We start from the raw sequence: 23555 nt of genomic DNA on the forward strand, positions 1-23555 counted from the left end.
TCCCTGCTCTCGGTTTTATTGTGTGCATCTCCTCACATACATGGAGTGGACCAGAGGAGCTCGTCTGCAATAAAAGTTTCTCAGCAACTGTTAAATCATAAAGCGTGCGAGAAAGGAGAGGGAGAGGACGACGGTGACTCATCATCAAACGTTTTAGTCGTCATCTTTTGCAAACAAACGTAGCTTTGGTGCGGCACCTTCAAACAGCGCAATCAGCGCACTACTGCTGATGCCTGGTGTATTCACAGAACAACACACAATTTAAGTTTGTCAGTATCCAGTATCACATCAATTTACAATCCAAATATCAGATCAGTGTAAACCTAATGCTTCATGTATACAAGACACCTTTCCACATAACAGATACTAATATATGCAATCTGCTTAGCTAGATGATTTGAACGCCATCATGTTCTTTATGAAAATTATGGTGCAGGACATTTACAGGGTAAGCCATCTGAATTTGATCCATAGTTCGCAGAGTCTCCTCTTGAAGCTTGGATCTTATAGATTTCAATTCAAGGTTTATTCGAGCACAACATCCACCAGTCTTGAAAATTACTGAAAGAGTGAAGTATGACTCAGTGATGGTTTTACTTATAAAAAGAATACTTTTTAAAAATTTTCTTGCAGATAATTGGTATACACGCTTTCTACATTCTGGCAGCTCATACTCTAATTCTGCTTTATCATTTCCAATAAAGGTAAATGCATATAAACATTTTTGTCTCTTGTGTCACCCTACCAGCTTCAAAAACACATTTACCTCTCTTCACAGCCCAGCACCTTCTATAAGCTGGAGGAGAGTCGACAATGTGCCATTCCCTAGGAAAGTGGACATGAGAAAGGCCAGCGGCGTGCTGGAAATCCCATATTTCCAGCAGGAGGATGCCGGCACGTACGAGTGTGTGGCTGAAAACTCCAGGGGAATGAACACAGTGAAAGGAAAGCTCTCTTTCTACGGTAGGTGATCCAGTCGTGCATGAATATTTGACCACCGTGCACCACATCTGTCAGACCTGCTCAGACTGAAAGGCAGCAAAAGCAGACACAACTTTTTCTCGCAAAGCCGGCTGCGGCGATCAGCAGAGGCTCGGCGTGGCATGCGCGAGGAAAGAGGTTTGTTTTAACGGCACATCAAAATGATTAAAGGCCATCAGCCATGATGCCTCTAATATTTTGATCCAGATTAAAGGGTGATGTAGATGAGGCTGAGCCCTTGGATACGACCTTGTTGGTGAGCCTCGTATTGGGTTTCCACCAGATGGCATCGTGATTCACGTCCAACTTGACGGGAGATCAAAGCTGTTAAATGTACTATACATAGACCAGTGGCACATATGTCAGGGCCTTAATCTGCACAGCAGCATCTGGATCAACGGGAGGGGGGGTTAGGAGATTTCAGTCATTGTTGCTGACAGTGTCACAGTTGATGCCACACCCACTGAGTTCAGATAGTAGAAGTAGAGATTACCAAAGACTATTTAATTCCAAAATTAAACACCCACTGTGAGAAACACTATCTGCAAGTAACACACGCATCTCAACATTTTAAAGGTTTTTTGCTGCTTTTTATTTTTGGCAAAATGATAAATGTGGAGATCTTGATTTATTATTTTGGCGCATATTTGTCACTCTTACATGTTTCAGATCACTGAGTAAAAGAACAGATGAGAAACAAAGACTGTTGTTTCAGTCTGGAAAGGTTTCCGAAGCCATTTTTAAGGCTTTGGAACTTCAGTGAACCACAGCGAGAGCCATTATCCACAAATCGAGAAAACCTTCAACAGGATTGGCCGACCAACCAAAATTACCCCAAGAGCTCATTGATTCATCCAGGAGGTGTCAAGGCGAAACCACCGCTGACCCAAAAGAACACAAAGTCTTGCCTCAGATTTGCCAAAAACATCTCGATGATCCTGAAAGGTTTTCGCAAATTACACCTGGTGTAAAACTACCACAGCGTTTCATAGAAAGAACATCATACCAAAAGTCAAATATGGTGGTGGTAGAGTCGTTGGTGCTTCAGGACCTGGAAGACTAGCTGTAATTAATGGAACCATGAATTCTGCTCTCTACCAGAGAATCAATTCATTTCCTGAAGCTCAAAAGCACTTGGGTTATTTAGCAGGACAATGACCTGAAACACACCAGCAAGTTGAATGCAAGTTGAACCTCTGAATGCCTTTAAAAAAAACTAGAGTGGCCTAGTCAAAGTCCAGACTTAAATCTGATTGAGATCTTTTGGGATTAACTTAAACAGTCAATTTCTGCTCAAAAACCTTTCTTCGGTGGCTGAATTAAAGCGGTTTTACAAAGAAGACGGGGCCAAAAGACTTATTGTGAGTCATCACAAAAGTTGCACAGTCAGTTATTGGATTTAGAGGGTAATTAATTTTTCACACAGGACCAGGTAGGTTTGGGCAGCTTTTTTCCCTTAATGAATGAAAACATCATTTAAAAACTTTTATATTTACTCCGGTTATTTTGACTGAAATTAAAGTTTGTTTGCTGATCGGAAACATGTAAGTGTGACAAATATCCCCCCCCCCCCCCCCCCAAAATAAAAAGAAAAGAAAAAAAGTATGGAAAGGGGAAAACTTTTACAGCACATAACCCCGAAGGATTTATATATTTGCAAAGAATATATATCCATCTTTCTGTATGCTTAATCATGCTTTTGTCCTTTTTCCCCTCAAACTTCTCTGAAGTTATCAAAGAGGGACTGAAACTTAGGGAGAGAGGAAAGAAAGAAAGAAAGAAAGAAAGAAAGAAAGAAAGAAAGAAAGAAAGAAAGAAAGAAAGAAAGAAAGAAAGAAAGAAAGAAAGAAAGAAAGAAAGAAAGAAAGAATTTAGAGTATTATTTGTGTAGCCACACTGTTAGATAAAAGAATTCTAGTAAAAGTCAATTTATGTTCCTACAGGAAGAATCTGTGTCCAGGTGCCTATGTGTACCTTTTGAGAGGTCAAAAAGGTAAATACATTTTCTGAAAGAGTAAAGGGTACATATTTGCACTGTTTCTCTTAGATTTTATGGTACAGTATCCAAAGACAGTCCGTGTTCTGCCAAATACAAAAAGAAATAAGGTTAAAAATAATTTTACTCTTAGGTTTTAAGGCTATACTGAATATTTAAGTCAGATGAAAAGCATGTAATCCATTCTGACAAGTTTCATTCTGTATCCATCATGTGTATCAGCTGCGTGGTGGTTTTTCTCCTTGTGCGCCGCATTATTCCTGCAGTCTGAAGATGTGTGTTAGAAGTGCATGAATAAGTAAATATAAAAGATCTAAATTTTAAATGAAGGGGAACCCTGTACCCAATTTCTGACTTTTTTTTAAAGTTCTGGTTTTATACCATTACATAAATTGTTACCAGAGGTTAAACATTGGTCTCTGCAATTCTATGAAAAATAAGTATCCCAGTGCTCCAATAGTTTGTAGCAGCATGACTTTGTCAGGCTCTCACACCGTTTAGAGGAATTTTGGTCCACTCTTCTTTACAAAATGACATCAGTTCATTGACCTTTGCAGGTATTTGTTTAAACATAGCTCTCTGAGAGCATTTTCACACCTTTTGTTGGTCTACTTTTCACACAGATGAAAATCCAAGTGAGCAAAAATGCGTCATTACAAGCCACGCGAGAATGTTCAGTCAGCTTACTGGGTAGATGTGTCCTGGGCTGGAGCAACAAAAGCAATTAGGAGAACATGGAGAATTTACATTCATTTCATGGCTAGTTGCTGGCCAAGAGAGACCTCTGGACAGCTATAGTAATTCAATTCAATTCAATTCAATTTTATTTATACAGCGCCAAATCACAACGACAGTCGCCTCAAGGCGCTTTATATTGTAAGGTAGACCCTATAATAATACATACAGAGAAAAACCCAACAATCATCCCCTATGAGCAAGCACTTTGGCGACAGTGGGAAGGAAAAAACTCCCTTTGAACAGGAAGAAACCTCTGACAGAACCAGGCTCAGGGAGGGGTGGGGCCATCTGCTGTGACCGGTTGGCGTGAGATATAGTACATTGCCACATCCTAGCATGCGAAGCATACATGGCTATGGGAAGTTTTTTTTAGCTCAAACTTGCAATGCACATCTGGTACTTTTTCATTCATTCTGCTTTTTGCTTCTGTCCTTGGGACCATTGCCCTGTTGCATGACCCAGTTTTAACCACACTTGTGTTGAACAGATAGTCTCACTTTTGACTATATCGAGTTTATGGTCAACTCAAAGACTGTAAGATGCCTGGGTGCTGCAGCTGCAAAACAAGCCCAAATCATCACCCCTCCACCACCATCCCTGCTATGCTATCTTTAGCAACATTGGCCAAGAAAAAGAGATTTTCCCCTGGCAACGTTTCCAAACAAGCCATATGTTTTCTAATTGTACTGTCATGAACTTTAACATGCTAACTGAGGCCTGTAGCTCGAAAACGCTCGAGCGTTTTTTCCTGTTTCTCTGAACGTTGCGTGGCCTGGCTTTGTGGTGAATTCCTATGAAAGCATTAGGGGTGTACTTAGTTTTTCGAATGACTTTATCTTCAAATTGTATGTGTAAATTATCTTGGTAACTGTTCGAAACAGCTGCTAATGCAGTTTTGAATAACCAGATCAAACTGTGCTGTTACATTCATGTTTGCAGCAACATTTGAACCAGGATATTTCATTTCCACCAAGGTCTTTGAGACTGTTTACTTGTGCTTTTCACATTCTGTGGCGTTTCCTCCCACCTCGACATCTCTCTGTTTTCTTCCTTCTTATTTTCTCCCCTTCCAGTCCTGCTGTGTCAGCCGTCACAAATAACTCATTTGAGGCATTAAACAATTTGCCGTTATTTATAACAGCCCTGGAAGCACTTAGCCTCGCTCACTCTAACGGGCCAGGAGCACGCTGTGATCCGCCAATGCTTGATTCGTCCCTCTGAGCCACCTTTCCTCTCTCAGTTTTGATGGCTTTTGTCAGTCTCTCCCTCTCTCTCACCCATGCTGTCTGCAGCCAGGTGATAAAAATCAGTAATCTTATTTTGAACTCCCTTTGAATTAAGCCTTTGAGACATTCGTCAGCAGTGTAAGCCAATGGGGGGAATCGATAAGGGTATCTCTTGTACATCTAAGCAAGCTACAGTGAAAGGCGAGCATGGCTTTTGTGTTAGACAGGAAGGAATGAAGGTGTTACTTTATGGAGGCACATCGGTCACACTTTTAATACCACTCTTGATGTACTAAGAGACAGAAGCACTGCTTTGTTTTTCTCTCTAATACACAGAAAATGTGAAGGAACTATGTTTGTAATACAACAGCATTTTTACAGGAGGTTTCCATCTCTTCTTTCCTGTCTTCATGTATTTTAATAAATAAACGATTTAGCTTGAGGCCAAAGCAGATTTGCAAAATCAGCTGCACCTTGTGATCATATTGTTTTTTCTCCTTATTAGTCATAATTCTGTACTGGATGAAGTTCCTAACAGCAAATCCAAGCCATAGACAAAAAGGTTTGTTAAATTTCCCCTGTGAAGAAAACGCTTTGAAAAGAAATGGGCTTTTGCTCACTTGCTGATGTCGATATTACTCAGAGGGGAAGTAAATGCAGAACTGTGACAGGTTAGTTTCCCTGTTGTGTTCCCATTTGTGTTTTTGCTGGCTTACCGCTGCATTATCTCGTAGTGATTCCACCGATAAGGCAAATTCCCATCTTTCCTCTGCTTTAGCCTCTTGACGTCGCACCTGATTGTTTGTGTGCTTAGCCCCGGCGCAGGCTGGGACGGGCTGCCGGCTTTCATTTGGCAAGCGTTTTCTGAGGGTCGATGCGCGCACAGCAGGTGAGGGATAGAGCGAAGGATGCTGACAGCGAGGGGGGGCAAAGAACAACGATGACAATGCGGCTCAGAAAAATGTGGTGGGTGGGGGCAGCCCAGTCAGACTCTGATGGAGAGCTGGTGTAGCATGAATGGATGTTAGGCTAAATAAGTGGTGATGGTAACGTTTATAGAAAGTCTAGTTTCACATCTTTCCCATTTGTTGCAGCAAATGTATACAGGCACATATGGTGCAGCTGACTGAATGCCTGCAAAGCCTGCACTCATGTACAGCATCAATATGAATTTAGTGATTTTGTGTTTACTGCATATAGAAAACACCTCAAGCAAAGAATTAAAAAAAATGGTCAATTTTGTTTTTATATAGTGATAACACTGATAGGAAACCAGGGGCAATGGGTTTAATCTCCAGGCCCTGAAAATCAGGCACAGTTCTGTGGTGGAAATCTCTCCATGGACTCAGGAACAAGTCTTTGTTTGCTCACAAGTTTTCACGTCCCCCCTGTGTGTGAGTGGGTTTGATTCCACTGTCCAGAGACAGGCTTGTTAAATAAACTGGTGATTCTAGATTGGCTGTAGGTGCACATGAGTGTGAATTATTGTCTGTGTGTCTGTGTGTGTTAGCTCTGCAGCACACCGGTGACCTGTGCGGGGTGTACCCCACCTCTCACCCAATCTCAGCTGGAACAGGTTGTAATGCATGCAGGAGCAACATAATGTAGTCGATGTCTTTTTCCAGGTCTCTGTCATTTCAGCAACAATTCCAAACTATGTTCTGCACACATTCCAGCAGCAGGAGCTAACCTGGCATGCCTTGACTTCAAACCTGTCACCCACTGAAAACGTTTGGAGCATTTTGAAGCGATGAAGATATCCGCCGAGGCCCAAACTGTTGAGCAGAAACATTCATATTTAGCAAGAATATGAAAACATTTTACTTTCAAAATTAAATCACTATGTCTCCTCTTTTCCCAAATGCTTACAGAGGCTGGTTGAAAGCATTTGGTGTTATAGCAGCGGGCATGTAAATGCAACATTAAAACGAAACAAAACAGGAAAAACAGTTAGATCCATCCATCCATCTTCTGTGAGTTGAGTCTTACGGGCTGGAGCCTATCCTAGCTTTAATATGACGAGAGGCAGGAAGAAGCTGGAGTACCTCGATGGAACATGCAAGCTCATACATACATCTGACACGAGCCCAGGACCTTTTTGCTGTGAGGTGACAGTGCAAACCGCTGCACCACCGTGCTGCTGTTGAAAATAATATTCCAATATAATATATGCTCATACTGCATGAATGCATACAACCCAATAGGGTAACATTTTATACAAGGAAAGCCCATTCCATTTAAGCTTTCAGAGTTTGGAAGGTAGATGATACAGTGTATGTCTGTGTTCTCAGTCATCCAGGCCATTGTAGTCTAAGGAGCTTGGAAAGAAAATCGTCTGGACTTCTTTAAGTTGCTTGAAGACGTTCTCTCAACCGAGAAGATTCTTCAGTTCTAGGGTCAAATGGTGGAGAGATCCCTTCCCAGACGCCTTAACGCCAACACACACCCTGGGCCTTTTGACCTCAGGCAATAACATGATAGGGTGGGGATAGGATTCACAGCGGGTTCACCCGAAACCTTGGCTGAGGTTACGTCTACGCTAATTCGTCTACAAATGCTCCGCATCCACACTGTCATTTTCAGTCGTTTTCGAAAAGAAACGACTGAAAACGCTTATGTTCTGCACAGCGAATGCATGAAACGTAAGACGATTCGACCTACGTCATTTCCGTCTTCTGTTTATTTAGTTTCCGGCTCTTTAAAATGTCGCAGCAAACTGTCGAGGAAAAGCACCGGGTTTTTTTAAATGGACTGACAATGAGATGGAGTTGTTGCTGTGAGTAACACAAGAGTACAACGTTGCAAAAGCGAGCAAGAATAAAGACTACAATGCCATCCGCCATCTTAGTTGAATTGGTCACATGACTGCATCTTATAAGTAAAATGCGTCATCGTTTTCAAAAGACGTTTTTCATCGCCTTTGGAGAACATTTTCAAAAAAGCTCCGTGTTCCTTGACCAAAAACGCCGTCTCAGTGTGGACAGCAGGCCAAAACGGAGAGAAAAAGATGCGTTTTCAAACAAAAACATATTAGCGTGGACATGGCCTGATTGTGACCTACACCCATTTTCAAACCCTGGCTCGTGTGATTAGGTAGAGTAACAACAGGGGTCCATGTCCTTCTTGCAGGACACTTCCATTGGGCTTAAATCTGGGACTCTCCACCATTTGACCTTAGACCTGAAGACGCTTCTCGGATGAGAGGTGAAATGTCTTCAAGCAACTTACAGAAGTCCAGACGCTTTTCTTTGCAAGCTCCTTAGACTATGATACAGTGCACAAAGGAACGTTGGAATCTGTTGAGTTAGCAGAGCTCAGCGGTAAATCTGCCCAGTTTCTTTGAAATGTGTTAGTGGCTTCAAAATAAGAGTGAACATATACATTCAGAAAGCAGTGTTTTTTTTGGAAATTTAATATTTGAATTGTTTTACTGCTTTACAATTAAATATAGAGTTTAAACAACGGACAGCTCAGAGTGTGTATGTTTGTGTGTTCCTTCACATAATTAGCCCTGTTGTCCAAGCTTAAATTTAAAGCAACTACACATTTTTTCTTTAAATCACTGACATGTGGCCTCACTGTTGTGATAATGTATCGCAAGACGAATCAAAACGTTAGCGAATCGATATTTTGCCCCGGACCTATTTGAGAATAACGTGTCTTCTCTGTGGCAGGATAAAAAACTGAAGATTCATCTTCAAGCAGCTTTTAGTTTAAAAGAAATTAATCACTTTTCCCCCCTCAGCTGCACTGACAACAACAACACTGGCTCCATACGAGTCAGATGTTAGTGATCTCAACCAACTTCGTGCATGATTTTAGCGGCACATGATCCACAAACACAAATCGCTCTTTCATACTGGCCGGATTTTGATGTCGTATCAGTGCAAGACTCCAGCATAGCTAAACAAAACTACACAAATACCCCCTCTGGTTGCCTCATCTACCTCTTGTTATCAGACTTTTTTGTCTCTCTCTTTCCCAACACACACACGGGCCCACGCGCGCACACTTTGACTACATGCTGAATGTGTAATGCACAGAGATAGTGGGATTTGCAGCCACTGAATTTCTCCATGTTCTCCTGTGTATCACGCTTTACTTGAAGGCAAAATACTGTATAGCGAAGCCAATTAGAGCAGGATTTGTACTGTAAGTGAAAAGGTCAGTCCTTGACGGTGACATTAGGTGAGATCTGTGGAATGGAAAAGTGTGGTCAGCTATTCCTCTTGTCCTGCTACTGGCCTTGTGTGATATAGGATGATAGTGGCTGGACCTACATATCAAGAGGAACGCACAGAACATTACACACAGGGAGAGCTTTAAAGATCTAGTTTTATGTACCTCTTTTCCAGCTTAGTCATTAACCAGCCCTGAGTTACTTGCATGACACAGCAAGAATCAATTCTCCCTCCGTATAATTATACCATTATTTACCGAGACTGTATTGAATGGAGCGTTTTTATGGTGCCGGTGCCCACCCTAATGAATATGGATCTGGTTTTCATCCTTTTTGTTCAGATATAAGAACACTTGGAAAGTAAAAGAAAGCATAAAAGGAGTTCAGTGATCTTTTTACATTTTTTTTAGCTCCAGTCAAAGGCAGTAGATGTGTAATTCAGGGTTTGTTACTGCACTTCAATGAAGACAGATGTTATCATTCACTTGTTGGTTAATTAATGCAGACGTGTGGAGAGAGAGTGTGGACCCAAGTGCAGACACAGACGGTGAGAGACTTAAAGTGAAAGCGAGCCTTTATTACAGCGAGGCAAAGGAGAGAATGACAAAACTGGGAAAAACCTTAAAACAAATATAAGGAAATTAAAGACCGAATACGAAAACCTGAGACAAGGAACAATGAACCTGGAACATGGAGAAATGCAGCAGGTGATACACAGTTGATCCGGCGACAAACAGAGGAAGACAAAAGGCTTAAATACACAGAGGGTTAACGAGGGAATGAGACACAGGAGGAGACACACACAACTGGGAGAAATCACACGCAACGAGACCGGGAGAAGCAAAACTAGAAAAGCCTGACATAGCGCAGGGGACTGTCAAAGTAAAACAGGAAACACGAGACAGTGAAAAGCACAGACATGAAACCATAACTTGACTAGATGTGACACAAGGAACAAAGGGGAAGTACGGAGACAGAGATCAAGAGACTAGAAACTAAATAACAACGACATGAAAGACTATTAATAATTCAAAAACACAAAACGCCGGCTCACAGACCCAGACTCACGTCACTACGCCTCAAATGTATGCACATATACAAATGTGTGTGTGTGTGTGTGTGTGTGTGTGTGTGTGTGTGTGTGTGTGTGTGTGTGTATACACACATATATAATGCACATACTCACTGGCCACTTCATTAGGTACAGCTGTTCAAGTACTCATTGATGAGTCGTTCACGTGGCAGCAGCTCACTGAATTATGGCATGTAGAGATGGAAGAAAGGAGATTTTTTTGAGTGAACATGGTGTGCTTGTTGGTGCCAGGCAGGTTGGTCTGACTATATCTGGTGGTCTACTGGGCAGAAGGTTTTCATAAGACCCTGTGCAGTTCTGTGAAAAGCCTGATTGAAACTTTGCGTTTGGACCTTAAGAGAGCTGTGCATATGTGAATGCCCACAAACCTCGATGAGCTGAAGCAACTTTGTAAAGACGAGCCAAAAGTGCAAATATGTGAGAGACTGATAATGTAAAGGATTACTTCATGTTAGTGCTGATAAATGTGCTTCTGCACGCCGAATGACGGGGATGTTAGTTTTTCACAGGACTGCTTAGAGTCCTGTGAAATCTTTCTTATTCACAGGATCGTGTGAAATTCCAAATACAAGTGTTGCTACAAGTGGGAAGAAAATTTGTAACTAGAATTGAATAAAAGCACACAACAACCACACTACTAAACCACTCCTTTTACTGGATTTAACAGCTTATTAACAACCTTTGGTTTCTGACATAAATGCATGTTCTATTTGTTTTTATAATAAATGACTGAACTGATTCATTATTCAGTTTTAAAATGATGAGCACTGTCATTCACTGCACTTTGTGATTGATGTTCTGCAGTCTATTACACAGTTCCAGTATAAATAATGCAAATAACAACTGGGTTAAAGGGTCTGCAGTCTTCCTCGAAAGCTGCATTATGCCCCCAAACAGCAGAGAGAGAGTGCAACCTTTTCTTGCCTCCATATATTACAGTTCAATTTTCAGTCGTTAGAATATGACATCCTTCAAGACTTTACTTCTGCACATTAGAAAGATCATTTCTCATTCGTTCTTAGCATTTACAAATGTGTTAGAAAATTAGGGCAAATAACAAAGTGCAGCTGTCTACACTTTGGACAAAGATTGGTCGTATGTGTCTGCGCGATCAAAACAGATAAACTTAAAGAGTTCTGCTCATTATGCTTGCATTATTTCATTGTGTAAATCCCTGCACTTGTAATAGTGCTTCTAATTGTGAAAATCTCCCACGCCCTTATGTGTGGGTCATGGATATAGAAGATGCAGAGGAGAAAAGAGGATGGATGGATGGTATGATGGTTGTCTACTGTAGTTCTTCCCCTGTTGCGTTGGAAGAAGGGTGTGACATGTGAGGCCGATGAGTGTATTTGACTAAATGTCAGACTAATCAGAAGGTTGGTGGTTCAATCCCTGTCTTCTCGAGTCTGTATGCCAAAGCATCCTTGGACAAGATACTGAACGCTGAGTTGCCCCTGGTTCTTTGGAGCATGAATGTGTGTGAATGTTAGGTGCAATAGCATGCACTTAGATGCAGAAAAATAGGTGCTTGTGTGAATGAGACATGTTGTGTACAGTGCTTTGAGTACTTGAGTAGGAAAGTCCTATAGAAGACCAGTCCAGTGAAAGTGTAGTACTACACATGCATGTTTATTTCAGGTACTGTGTAAATTTCCTCATCAGCAGGCATTCACTGTCAATGACAAGGAAATGACAAGATAAGTGTAACACTTCAGGAATCCACAAAACATCCAAACATGTTGATGGCTTTGGATCACACTGTCTGAAAGAAACGCTTTATTTCGGTAGCACCAACTTAAGCACTGATATGACATCTTTTGTGCACGGTACTTTTGTGGGTTAACCATAGTGTTTTGCTGCATGTATGAGGTGTTTTGAGAACATCAGATTTGTGAATTGAAAAAAAAGTGTTCACTCTAATTGCCTCGTACTTCCGCTCTTTCCAGCTCCTCCTCATCTCATCGAGACGCCCCAAGATGTCCAGAAGCTCATCGACGACTCGCTGGCGTGGGAGTGCAAAGCCACCGGGAAGCCCAAGCCTTCATACAGGTGGATGAAGAACGGGGAAAACCTGGAGTCTACCGAGGTGAGAGCTCCCGGCGACCCGCGTGTTTTTAGAACTGAAGAAAAGGGCTAGACCTTCTTCGGCAGCTTCGCGACAGATGTTTCTCACACACTCCGCGCTGCCGAATGAAGGATTGGAGCAGCCATGTACTGTACTTTCAGAGCTTTATTGCGCTGCTTGTTCAAGCTTTACTGACTAATTACCTTGCATTATATTCTTCTTCATTACAACACAGTGCCTCCTGTTCAGTTTATGTTACTCACTTCTGCAAAACAGCATTTATTTCAAAGGAATTAAACTGTGTCTGCTGTGCTGAGAGACGAAACTGTAAGCAGGCCAAGTACAGTGATGTAAGAGCCACCCTAATCTTCTGCTAAATCTCTCCACGCCGAGCGCGGTTATTAATCCTGTGCCACCAAAGAAGAAAAATACAAGATTCTCTATACAAACATTGTATATCCTACTTTCATTTTAGCTCGCCGCCCCCCTCCGGGTCCCCATTATGAGTCCGGTGATGAGAGATGAGTCTATTAGGACCAGCCTACTTCCACACCTAACTTTAACTGAACTCTGCTGTTGGCATTTGCAAAAATATGATCCCCTGTATTTGTTATTTATGTTGGATTATGATATCAGATCATTTAGTCAGGTTGTTTGGAAAATAACGATTGGACATTCAGGCACAGCGTGCACCTGATAAATAAACAGGCATTATGTTAATTTGCTTCATTATGCAAGAAAGGCGACAAACACACCAGAGGATATCGATCAGTACTTGAATGTTATACATGTGGTTGAAATGAACTCTGTGTGTTGTTATTACTGGAGGCAGTACTCCACACAGCACAGGCTTTTTCATATAAAAAAACTGATTTGGCTTGCCATCAGGGGAGAGTAATCAACAACCTGTTTAGCCAATGGCAAACGCTTTTATCAGCACCTCTTATGAGGTAAGGCTCTTGTGTTTTCGGTGTGTGAGAGTAATCATGTTATTGTTTTTCTTATTTGGCAGTTTCTTAAAAACAGTAAACAACAAAGCATTTGATTGATCCCGTTTGACTCCCTGTGACCTTACTGCTTCTTTCTCTGTTTACTGGAGGTGCAATGACAAGTCCAACAAATGTAAATAAACCCATATTTTGTTCACAATGAGCGACTAAGGGTTGATAATATTATTGGGCATAGACAGAGTTTTTTGCTCAAGTAAAAATGAGCAGAGGTTCAGCAATCTGCAAAATTGTAAAACTGTTTGAATATCTTATTATTTACAGTACATAATATCATCAAAAGATTGTGAGAGTCTGGAGAACAAGGTACAAAGCAGAAACTCAATATTCAAGGCCCATAATCTTCTCCCGTGGCGTTGCATCAAAAACATGCACGATCCTGGCATGGAGATCACCGCACAGACTCCGAAACACTTCCAGAAACCGCTGTCTGTGACCACAGTTTACAGTGCCATCCTCGAATGCAGGTTAATCTGCTCCATCAAGCAAAAAAGACGCTACAAAATCAGGAATGTTGCAGTCTTCTCTTTCTCTAAACTTACTGAATCCAGGAATGAAGCTAGGAAACACGGTTTGAACACAAGAAAAGTGGAAAACTGTTCCGTGGTGGGACAAATCAAAGAGAACATTTCTGGAAACGTGGACGCCACATCCTCTGGACTAAAGAAGAGTTCAAAAGCATCTCTGATGGTATGGGTGCATCGGTGTTTTTGGAATTGGCAACTTGCACAACTGAAAAGGCAACATGTGCTCAAATCCACATGATGTGTTTTTCAGCAGAGGCCTATTTATCCCCTTCGTATATTTTATTTATATTGTCTCTGTATTTATATATATATGTGTGTGTGTATAACTCTGTAACTTCTGTCGGTGCTGTGCTTTTTTGGAAATCGAATTTCCCAGAGGAACCCACCCGAGGGATTAATAAAGTTCTATCTTATCTTATCTCTTATCTTGCATAATTCGGCAAGACGATGCTAAACTACATACTCCATCTATTCATAAAGCAAAGTAGAAGGATCTGTGTGCCGAAGTGGCCTGCCGTCCAGACCTTTCACTAACTGAAAACATGAAAAAACTAAAGAAACAAAGACGACACGAGGCTGCTAGACTCCTATAAAAGACAAGTGCAGGAAAACATTTCTGCCTCAAAAGTCCAGCAACTAGTCTCCTCAGTTGTTAGATGTGTGCGAACTGTTGCTACAGGAAGAGGGGAAGCTACACAGTGATAAACACGATGTCACTAATATGACCATATTTTTTAATTAAAATGCTAAACATTTGATTTATATTTTATATTCTACTGTCAATAAAACAGATTTGTGAGATTTGCACATTTTACACAGTGTGCGTGCTTTTTAAGAATTTGGGTTATAGATTAAATTTCTAAAGATCGCTTCAAAAACGGAGGAAAACTACACGCACAGTTCATCACCCTCTGGATACGGGGCAGTAAGTGCATGATTAAAGGTTAGAGTGATGGCACTGATGTTTGTGCTGCACAATTCTTCTTAACATACACATAATTAATGGATACATTCCAAACGCATGGGTGAATGGATTAATCAGCAAAGGTGTTGCATTGTTTGAAATGCCACCATTAACCGCAGTGGCTTAATGAGTGGAAGAGGGAAAGGTCAGTGATGTAAGAAGCGGTGGGGAGAGGAGCTGCCGTTTGTTGTTATTTATTAACGATGAATCAATTGCGGCTCTTCTGACTGAGCAGTTCACTGAAAGTAACTTCTGATGAACTTTGAGCATAAAAAAAGAGCAACGTAAAAGTCATTTTTTGACTGTCGGTTCCTGGAGGGGTCAAATAGTCAATTATATGTGCGCTACATTTACTTGTTAAATGATGACATATGGACCGTCCACTAAGCTCACATGCTTTCAGTGTACTGCAGTGCTGTGCCCCTGTTTTAATACACATGAACAATCATTCAGCTGCCATTCTAGCCCTCTCCAGCTTTAGCATTAGCACGTTCTTGGATGAAGTAGGAACAGTTTCTGGAGTCTTCCTCATACCTTAGGTGGTTCTTTTCTCAACTCAGCACTTGACTTTTATTTTAAAAAGCAAACTTACCCTCTCCTAAAAACTAAAGACTAGCATAATCATAGTTTTGTAGGCAGCTGTGGAGTGGCAGATAATGATGTCATTAACCTTCCAAAAACAGACTAGTATTGGGTTTTTTTTACCTTCATTTATCATCAGAGTCATAGCAGGACTGTACTTCATGTGTTTTTGTTTAAAAATTAACTTTATCCAGAACATTCTATATTATTTCTTTGGATTTCAGCTGGTTTATAGTTAAATTGTTACTCTTCTCATGAATCCCTTTTCTCCATGAATGTTGGACACTGGACTTAATTATACCTCCTTGGACAACAGAGCACAGTACTGTGCAAAGGTTCTAGGCAGGTGAGAAAATATGCTGTAAACAAAGAATGCTTTCACAAATGAAAGTGTTAATAATTGATTTTCATCAATCAACAAAATGCTGTGAATGAACAAAAGACAAAAAATAAAAACAGTATTTGGTGTGACCACCCTTTGCCTTCTTCTTGGTACACTTGCACACAGTTTTTGAAGGACCTCGGCTGGTAGGTTGTTCCAAACATCTTGAAGAACTAAGTAGGCTTCCTCACAGCCTTCTGTCTCTTCATGTAATCCCAGACGCACTCGATGATGTTGACATTAGGGCTCCGTGGGGGCCGTACCATCACTTCCAGTACTTCCAGTTCTTCTTTGCGCTTTGGCTGTGTGTTTGGGGTCGTTGTCCTGCTGCAGAATACATTCGGGGCCAATAAACAATCATTTATATTTGTGAAAGCGTTTTTTGCTGACAGCATTTTTCTACACCTGCCTAAAACATTTGCACAGTACTGTAAATTTGCATTATAAAAGTTGAAAGAATTTTTTTAAACTTTTTATTTTGTAGTTTTTCCAAATTTATAGTACATGCAAACAAAAATATGAAAAGGAACACAAAAGAAACAAACTAAAAGGAATAAAGGACACTTAATCTGTGGAAGAGAAAAAAAAATATTAAAAAAATTAAAAATAAAATAAACAACGAGGAGAGGTCCCTGCCTTATGGGGATGAGTCTTATAGGCTATCCATTTTGTCCACTGTTTTCGGTGTTTGTCAGATTTCAGTCTCAAAGTGTAGGTCATTTTCTCCATTATATATATGTCCTCGATTACATCAGTCCATTCTTCCAATTTTAAAGGGTCACTTTTCAGCCTGTTTTTTGTTATTACCTTTTTGCTTGACAACAACATAATTTTAAACAAGTAATGGTCCTCCTTTCTTACATTTTCCCATATTCCAAAATATATTACTCGTGCCTCACACGGCACGTCATACCCCAGCACTTTCTTCATTGTTACTGCAATGCTTTCCCAGTAAGGTTTGATATTTTTACACTTCCAAAACACATGAGAATGATTGGCGTCCCAGTCTCCACATAATCTCCAGCATCATTTGTGTATAATTTTCTGAAACATCCGTAGACAAATAAGTGCAAAATTCATTCCTGGAACCAGAGCCGTTGAAAAAGCGGACGTCATTGCTGAGTTCTGTAGCGACGCTTTAATGGGTTTTTACATATTTTTGAGATTTTTTATTATGGACCCACAGCGAACAAGCTTTTGTGTTCAGTTTTTCTCAGGATTGCTTTTATTACCTGTGTCAGAAAAGCTATGTTTCTTTTCTTGTGGCATTTTCATCTGAAGGACCTCACTCTCTGCTGCTTTATTGACAATGGCTGCAGGATTAAGTAGCGCTGCAATTAAAAGGAAACTCCACCGTGAAACAGGATTTAGTCCATTTAAAGGACCACCGTACTCATAGCTTACTGCTCTGCACTTGAATTTAGGTTTCCCTGCTCTCTTAGGACTCTTATCCAAAAGGCTTCAAATAATGTTGCTTTAAGTGTGGTTTAATACTTAAAAAGGATCAGAGAGATGGTTGAAATTCCTTGTTTTCCATGTTCGTTCAAGCTCAAGTGGAGCAAACAGGCTTCGCCTCAAGTTTTGTTCTTGTTATTATAAAGCCACTGTTGAGCTTAGTTCATGTCTGCTACTTCTGTCCTGCTCAGGCACATTAAATGAATCAAGCATCTGAGTAGAATGAGCAGATTTCTTTAACATTTCTCCTCCAGTGAGCACTAATAATTTCTTTTTGTTTGAACCCTTTTTCTTAGTCAACAACAGTGTTGGTCAAGTTACTTGAAAAAAGTAATCAGTAACTAATTACTGATTACTTCCCAAAAAAGTAATCCCGTTACTTTACTGATTACTTATTTTCAAAATTAATTAGTTACTTAGTTACTTTTTAAAAACACGATTTACAACTTGAATAGGTAATAAAGCGATAGATGTTTCAGCCCAATTCTACTTTTTCTGCATAATCCATCATACAAAATGTAATCAAATGGAAAAGTCTCTTTTTAAAACTTGTTTTATCAGTTTTAATTTTTTTTTATGCATCAAGCAAAAATTTAATTATATGCAACATTCTCTGACTGGAAGAAATTTGTTTAACATTTAAACCTATTTTCTGCACATTCCAGCACATAAAATAAAATATTTTTTGTGTTTACACTCACTCTTTCAAATAAATGCAAGTAAAACACAGCAGAAAATAAATAAAATCAAAGACTCAGCGGTCCTGTTGCTCTATTTTCACCTGTAAAGCAGGAGTGGCGTAGGTGGAGGTTTACCCTGGTGCAGGTGTGCCGCAGCGGTCAGTTGAACAAGTAACGCGTTACTGCTCATCTCTGGTCAACAAAGATCAAACTTGAAAGATTAGAGTATAAGAGAATGAAAGACCCCCCACCCTTTTGTTCTGGAATGCAAATGAGTAGATTGAAGTTGTGATAATATCATATGAAATGTAGCCTGTGCAAGTGTTACAGGCATTTTGCATCATTCTTACAAAGACTAGTAATAGTAATCCTAACCCCCCCCAGAAAAGCTCACTTTTTCAATTTATTCATATTTTTTGAGTTTTTGTTTTGTCTTGTTTGTTTGTTTTATCACGTAAATCACACCAGAGTTGTTGGCAAATGACATTGCCAATCATTTTCATTCAGCATAAGGCGTACAGATGGTCCCCCCCAGGTCCCTGCATGAAAAACTGCTGATTTGAGAGGAATGTCATGGTTAATTAATAGCTGCCATAAATGGGAATGCTTTCCATGCACAGACTGATACACGCCAGCATTCGCCTCCTTCGCCAGCAGGGATGTTCGCCCCTGCACATCCGGAGGTGCCTGAGCGGTATGGAAATTCAGGCGCAACCTGCTCAAACACAGGATTAGTTTGTGATCTTTCGACGAGGACGGTCTCTCTTTTCATGTCACAGTACCTTAATCCCCGGCAACTGGAGCACAGGCCGCTCCAAAAAAAAAAAAAAAACCCTATGGAAATAGGCTCTGATGACATTATGGGTGAAGCCGGAGGAGAACGCAGCAGACGTAGGGACACGGGGGAGGCGAAAAACCTGACACAGCTGCATAGAGATGTATGAAAACTGCTCAAGGATTTAATACTGTAGTGAAGGAGCGGTGCGAAAACTCGAGTTCAGGGAGATAAATGTATACTGGGGATTAAATGTCCGACTGATTCACTGATCCAGCCGAGTTTTTAGTTCATCGGGCCTAGCCGTCCTTAAATAGATTTTAATTTGATGGCTCAGTGACGAGCAAGATTTTCCCCCCGTAGGCGGGCAAATAGTCCAAACAGATGAAGCGGTGGTACAGCGTGACCATGTACACAGCACTTAGTATGTACAGGGCATACCTATCTGGAAAGCAATTTTCACAGCGCTGTATACCTCAGATGTCTCGATACTCCTTCCCCTCTTATCCCCTCTTTCTGCTGAAGGGGAAACGGGCCCTGTGGTGCAGTCAGAGATATAAATAGAGCATGGTTTTATTTCACTCTCATAAACATGTAGATTGATTAGGGTCATTTTCCGCTAGCCTGCCTCCATCCACCCAAGCCTTTGCCTCCATTAGTGATGAAAACCTAGATTTATTGCCACGTCTGTCACTTCCAGACCATAATTCACTGGGCCGCTGGCTGCCTGTTTTTATGTAGATGAGCCATGGGAGTAAAGCATATTAAAGGCACATGTCTGTTTGTCCGTAGGAACGCATACAGGTCGCCAGCGGGGTGTTGTCAATCAGTCGCCTGACCCTGACTGACACCGGCATGTATCAGTGTGTGGCCGGCAATAAGCACGGGGAGGTCTACTCCAATGCAGAGCTGCGAGTTATAGGTAAGACCCCGCCCCGGTTTACAGAGTGTGCAGGGATGCGCACACCCACTCTGGCATGTGCGCATCCCTGCTTGAGATGTGTGCGCAAGAGTGTTTGTTTTCAAGTTTGCTCCCTCTTCAGATGACCTCTGGCCTCCCTCTTATTGGCCACTAATTGAAAAGCATTAATTATAAGATGAATGCGTCCTGCTGACAGTGATGTATGCTCGGAGCTGCTTTGTTCACCAGCCTCGCCCATCTGCGCTGTCAAGCCCGTCACTCTTCGCTCTTTGTCGGCAGCCGCCCTCATTCACCATTCAACCTCCGGCGCGTCTCATCCTGATCGTGTAGCCGATTGGGCTCGGGCTCAATACACCTGATTTTACTGGTCAATGGGGAGAAAAAAAGAGGATGTCGGAGAGGTTATCGGACAGCACACGATTTTTTTAAAGCGAGTTTTAGCGCAGGCGAGTTGTTATGAGAGTGATCAGACAGCACATGCAAGCCTGTTATCAATCTCTTCAACCCATCAGCTGTGGGCATTACTATTCAGCGTTCTGATTACTAATTATTCGCATTATAAAGATCTTTAATCCACTGTCATTGATTTACCCGCAGCAATAATTCAATGTATTTGTAATGTAATGGTGAAAAACTGTTGAGCCCCACATTTAAAATGAAATAAACGATCAGAGATGAATTGTAGGAAGGAGAAGAAAGTGTGAGGCTTTTACAAATACTGGCTTTAACATGCTGCTCTTGTCTCAGCTGTTGCCCCAGATTTTTCTCACAATCAACTGAGGAGCCAGACGCTGGTGAAGGTAGGAGGAGACGCGCTCGTCGAGTGCAAGCCCAAGATGTCTCCTTGGGGTGTGATCTCTTGGCGGAAGGGCAGCGAACCACTGCGAGAGACCGACAGGTAGCGCAATATTTGCTTTTACCACGACATGAGAACTGCTGTGCTTTTTGCATGTGCTCTTATTGCTCTGAGACACAAAGACAGACACGTCTAAACAACACTCGCCCCCTTCCACACCTCTCATCTGGTTCTCATTTAAGCATATCGCTGTAAAAGCCTCCAACAGCAGTGTGTTGTGCAGCTGGTTGCCGTGAATGACGAGATGCACACATTTTAATAACAGAAAATGTAAATCACTGGCGCATTAGCACATTTTAAATGCCTGTTTGACTTGGCAAAGGCAACTTCCTGTGTACTATTTAACCAATAACCATAAAGTTCGATTCAATTCAATTTTATTCATACACCGCCTAATCACAACAGTCACCTCGGGCACTTTATATTTATATATTTGTAAGGTAAACACGCAGCATCACCTTATTCAGACAGAACTCTAAACTTCAAATCTAATTAACTCAACAGTAAGATTACTTTAACAGTACCTGCCCACTATGTGTCAATAACATAGTTTTTCCCGTCTTTGTGATTAGCCACAGAAATCTGTTGATATTCCATGATTTCTGATTGTCTCGTCACTGATAGCCACTTCCTATATGTGCACTTGTAAACTGTTTGGCCACCATCACTGATGACTGCCAAGACTTGGAGAACACCTTAAAAGAAAACCGAAAATTACTTATTCTGGTAGCAAAGGGTTCGAGCTAGGGATAAAGGTAAGATCATCACTGATGACCTAGTTCTTGTGCTTGCATTTATATATAAAACATCAAAGATATGTTGACAAATCAATCACAACACTGACCAACTAAAGATGCAGGCAACCTTAAAGTGACCACTATACTGTGCTTTATCAGACCTGTCATGAGGATGAATGTGTATACCGTTTGGCTTGCATACTGTAACGTAGTGTTAAATTAGCGCATGTTTTGTATGTCTGTCGAGGCCTGAAATCACAAAAGAAACTGATTTATTTGTCTTTTTAGGAATTCAAAAGGACAGTGTCAGTGTGCACCACAACGCTTCAATCTCTGAGGCTTATTTTGTGGTCGTACTTCCATGGAGAGATTTTGATGCACTCCTTAGATGTGGCTAAGAATAAAAACAGCTTGAAGCTGAGCTGAGTAATGGTTAATGGGGTTTACCGTGTTTTATCTCCAGCTTTTTAGTGGCGGCCGAATAGACCGGCTGCTGAGTAAATTTCAACGTGCTAATCAAGTACTTTTCACCTCAGCGGGACGAGAACGGCTCCAGAAATCAAATCATTCGAGTTCTGTCGGGTTTTTGAGCAATGAGGAACGATCTCAGCGTCCAGCCACGTTTGACCTCTGAAATGTCACGCGTGCCACACGTGGTAACTCTGTCGGTCTTGTGCGCGTCTGTCAGAGTCCAGCGTGAAGTCTGGCCCAGTAACCTCGCTCGGAGACAGGGGTCGCCCATTGGGTGTCACCGTTCTAGCATGACCCGGCTCTGACAGCAGGGCTGTGTGCAGAGTGTCTTGCCAGGCTTTGCATATATACAAAGCAGTGTTGTTGCTTGTCAAACAAAGTGGCGGGGAATTTGCATAGTGGTTTCGCTGCTGGTGCCCTTCACTTGCCCTGTGCCACTTCCATAACAAACTTCAACCTCACAGCACACTTTGATCCTGTTGTTTGGAAATCATACTTTGGATTGTTTGACATGAATCGACGTTGCTGCGAATGAAGCGACGAATAAAGCGGCAGAGCTCAAAGTTAAATAGATGCTTTGCGATTCTTTGTTTCCCTGAAGTTCCATCACTGCACGCACTTGCCCTTCACTCTTCTCACTTACTGCTGACTGTACTCACTCGGTGACCAACTGCTGAGATAAATAACAAATGACTCGAGATTTGAATCATTCAAATATAATCACACAACAACTCCTGAATAATTGAAATTAGAAGTTTGTTGTGGGCGAAGCTGCAGCAGAAAGATAGATTTACTTTAGTTCTTCAGTGCAGCAGCGAGTATTAGACTAATGGACATTTAGTAGATGGATTTCTTTAACGCTGTCTTTGTTCTGGTAGTTTGAAAGTCTGTTTGATGCTCGCTAATGTGTTTTAATGCTTTTATTCGCACTAAATAAATGATATTTGGCTGAGACCACCTGTGCCGCTGTTCCAGAATGAAACGGAAAAGAAGCACAGATTTGAAATTAAAATTGAGACAGTCCCAGCTGTATTACATTAAAAGGAATCTTTTTAGATTTTAATTTTTTTTGCCACGATAGCAGACTTTAAAGACAACTAGGAAGTAGAGTAACTGTTTGTGGAGCATGACAACACACACCAGACTCTCATCTGTGACTGCAACACACGCGCACGTAACCACACACTTCTGCGTTACAGGGCGCACAGTATAAAATGTTAAGCATCTGCTGTGGCAGTCGTCGGAGAAGTTGCCTTTTTAAGCGGCTGCGCGCTTATAGCCTCTCTGCCTGTAGGTCGACTACAGTATTTATTCTTATCGTGCTGCTTGTTGTGAAAATGATGCGACTTTGATGAAAGCCGATCGCATCCTGATATCACACATCAGTTGTGTGATAAGCACGACTGCTATGCTGCTTCCTTTTACACCCCCCCTTTATGTTACGCACCTATACAGAAACATGCAAAATCACGAGAGGTAGCCGTGAACCCCTTTTGTTGAAGATTAATTGCTTTAATTGCGTTAGTGCTCCACAGTGGCTTCAGCAGAAAGGGAACTAGTGTCACCAGCTGGGCAATCCATCTTCATAGCAGCAGCCCCGTTTTTTTTGTATGTGTGTGTGTTTTTTTTGTGTGGGAGACCAGTGGAGAGGGAGGGAATGTCTTATCTACCCCAGACAACCCTGCAGGGACGAGGTTTAGATGACATCAGCTGGAACAAAGCAGCTGAGAGCGCAGAGTGGGGCAGGTCTTGCTGATGAGTGTGTAAGTGGGCCGTGTCAGGCGCGGAGAGCAGCCTGCAAAACACGCCATTTCAATATGTCACCAGCAGGAAGAAATCAAGTTTGTTAGGCCACTCGCAGCAGATGCGCTCAATCAAGTGTCCTCTCACGAGGCGTCGCAAGATGTGCTGACGT

The 23555-nt window shown here is 41.5% G+C and overlaps 1 protein-coding gene across 3 annotated transcripts in view; it reads left to right on the top strand.

Moving 5' to 3' along the window:
* Positions 1 to 23555, top strand: part of cntn4 (contactin 4) — a 200076-nt gene that overhangs the window by 111978 nt on the left and 64543 nt on the right. For all 3 annotated transcript variants that reach the window (XM_026168944.1, XM_026168946.1, XM_026168945.1), the window contains 4 exons: positions 779 to 963; positions 12164 to 12303; positions 19447 to 19576; positions 20324 to 20474. In XM_026168944.1, the coding sequence (XP_026024729.1) occupies positions 779 to 963; positions 12164 to 12303; positions 19447 to 19576; positions 20324 to 20474 (606 nt within the window). The remainder of the gene's footprint in view (positions 1 to 778; positions 964 to 12163; positions 12304 to 19446; positions 19577 to 20323; positions 20475 to 23555) is intronic.

The sequence above is a fragment of the Astatotilapia calliptera genome, chromosome 5 (assembly GCF_900246225.1).
Source record: "Astatotilapia calliptera chromosome 5, fAstCal1.2, whole genome shotgun sequence".
NCBI lineage: Eukaryota > Metazoa > Chordata > Actinopteri > Cichliformes > Cichlidae > Astatotilapia > Astatotilapia calliptera.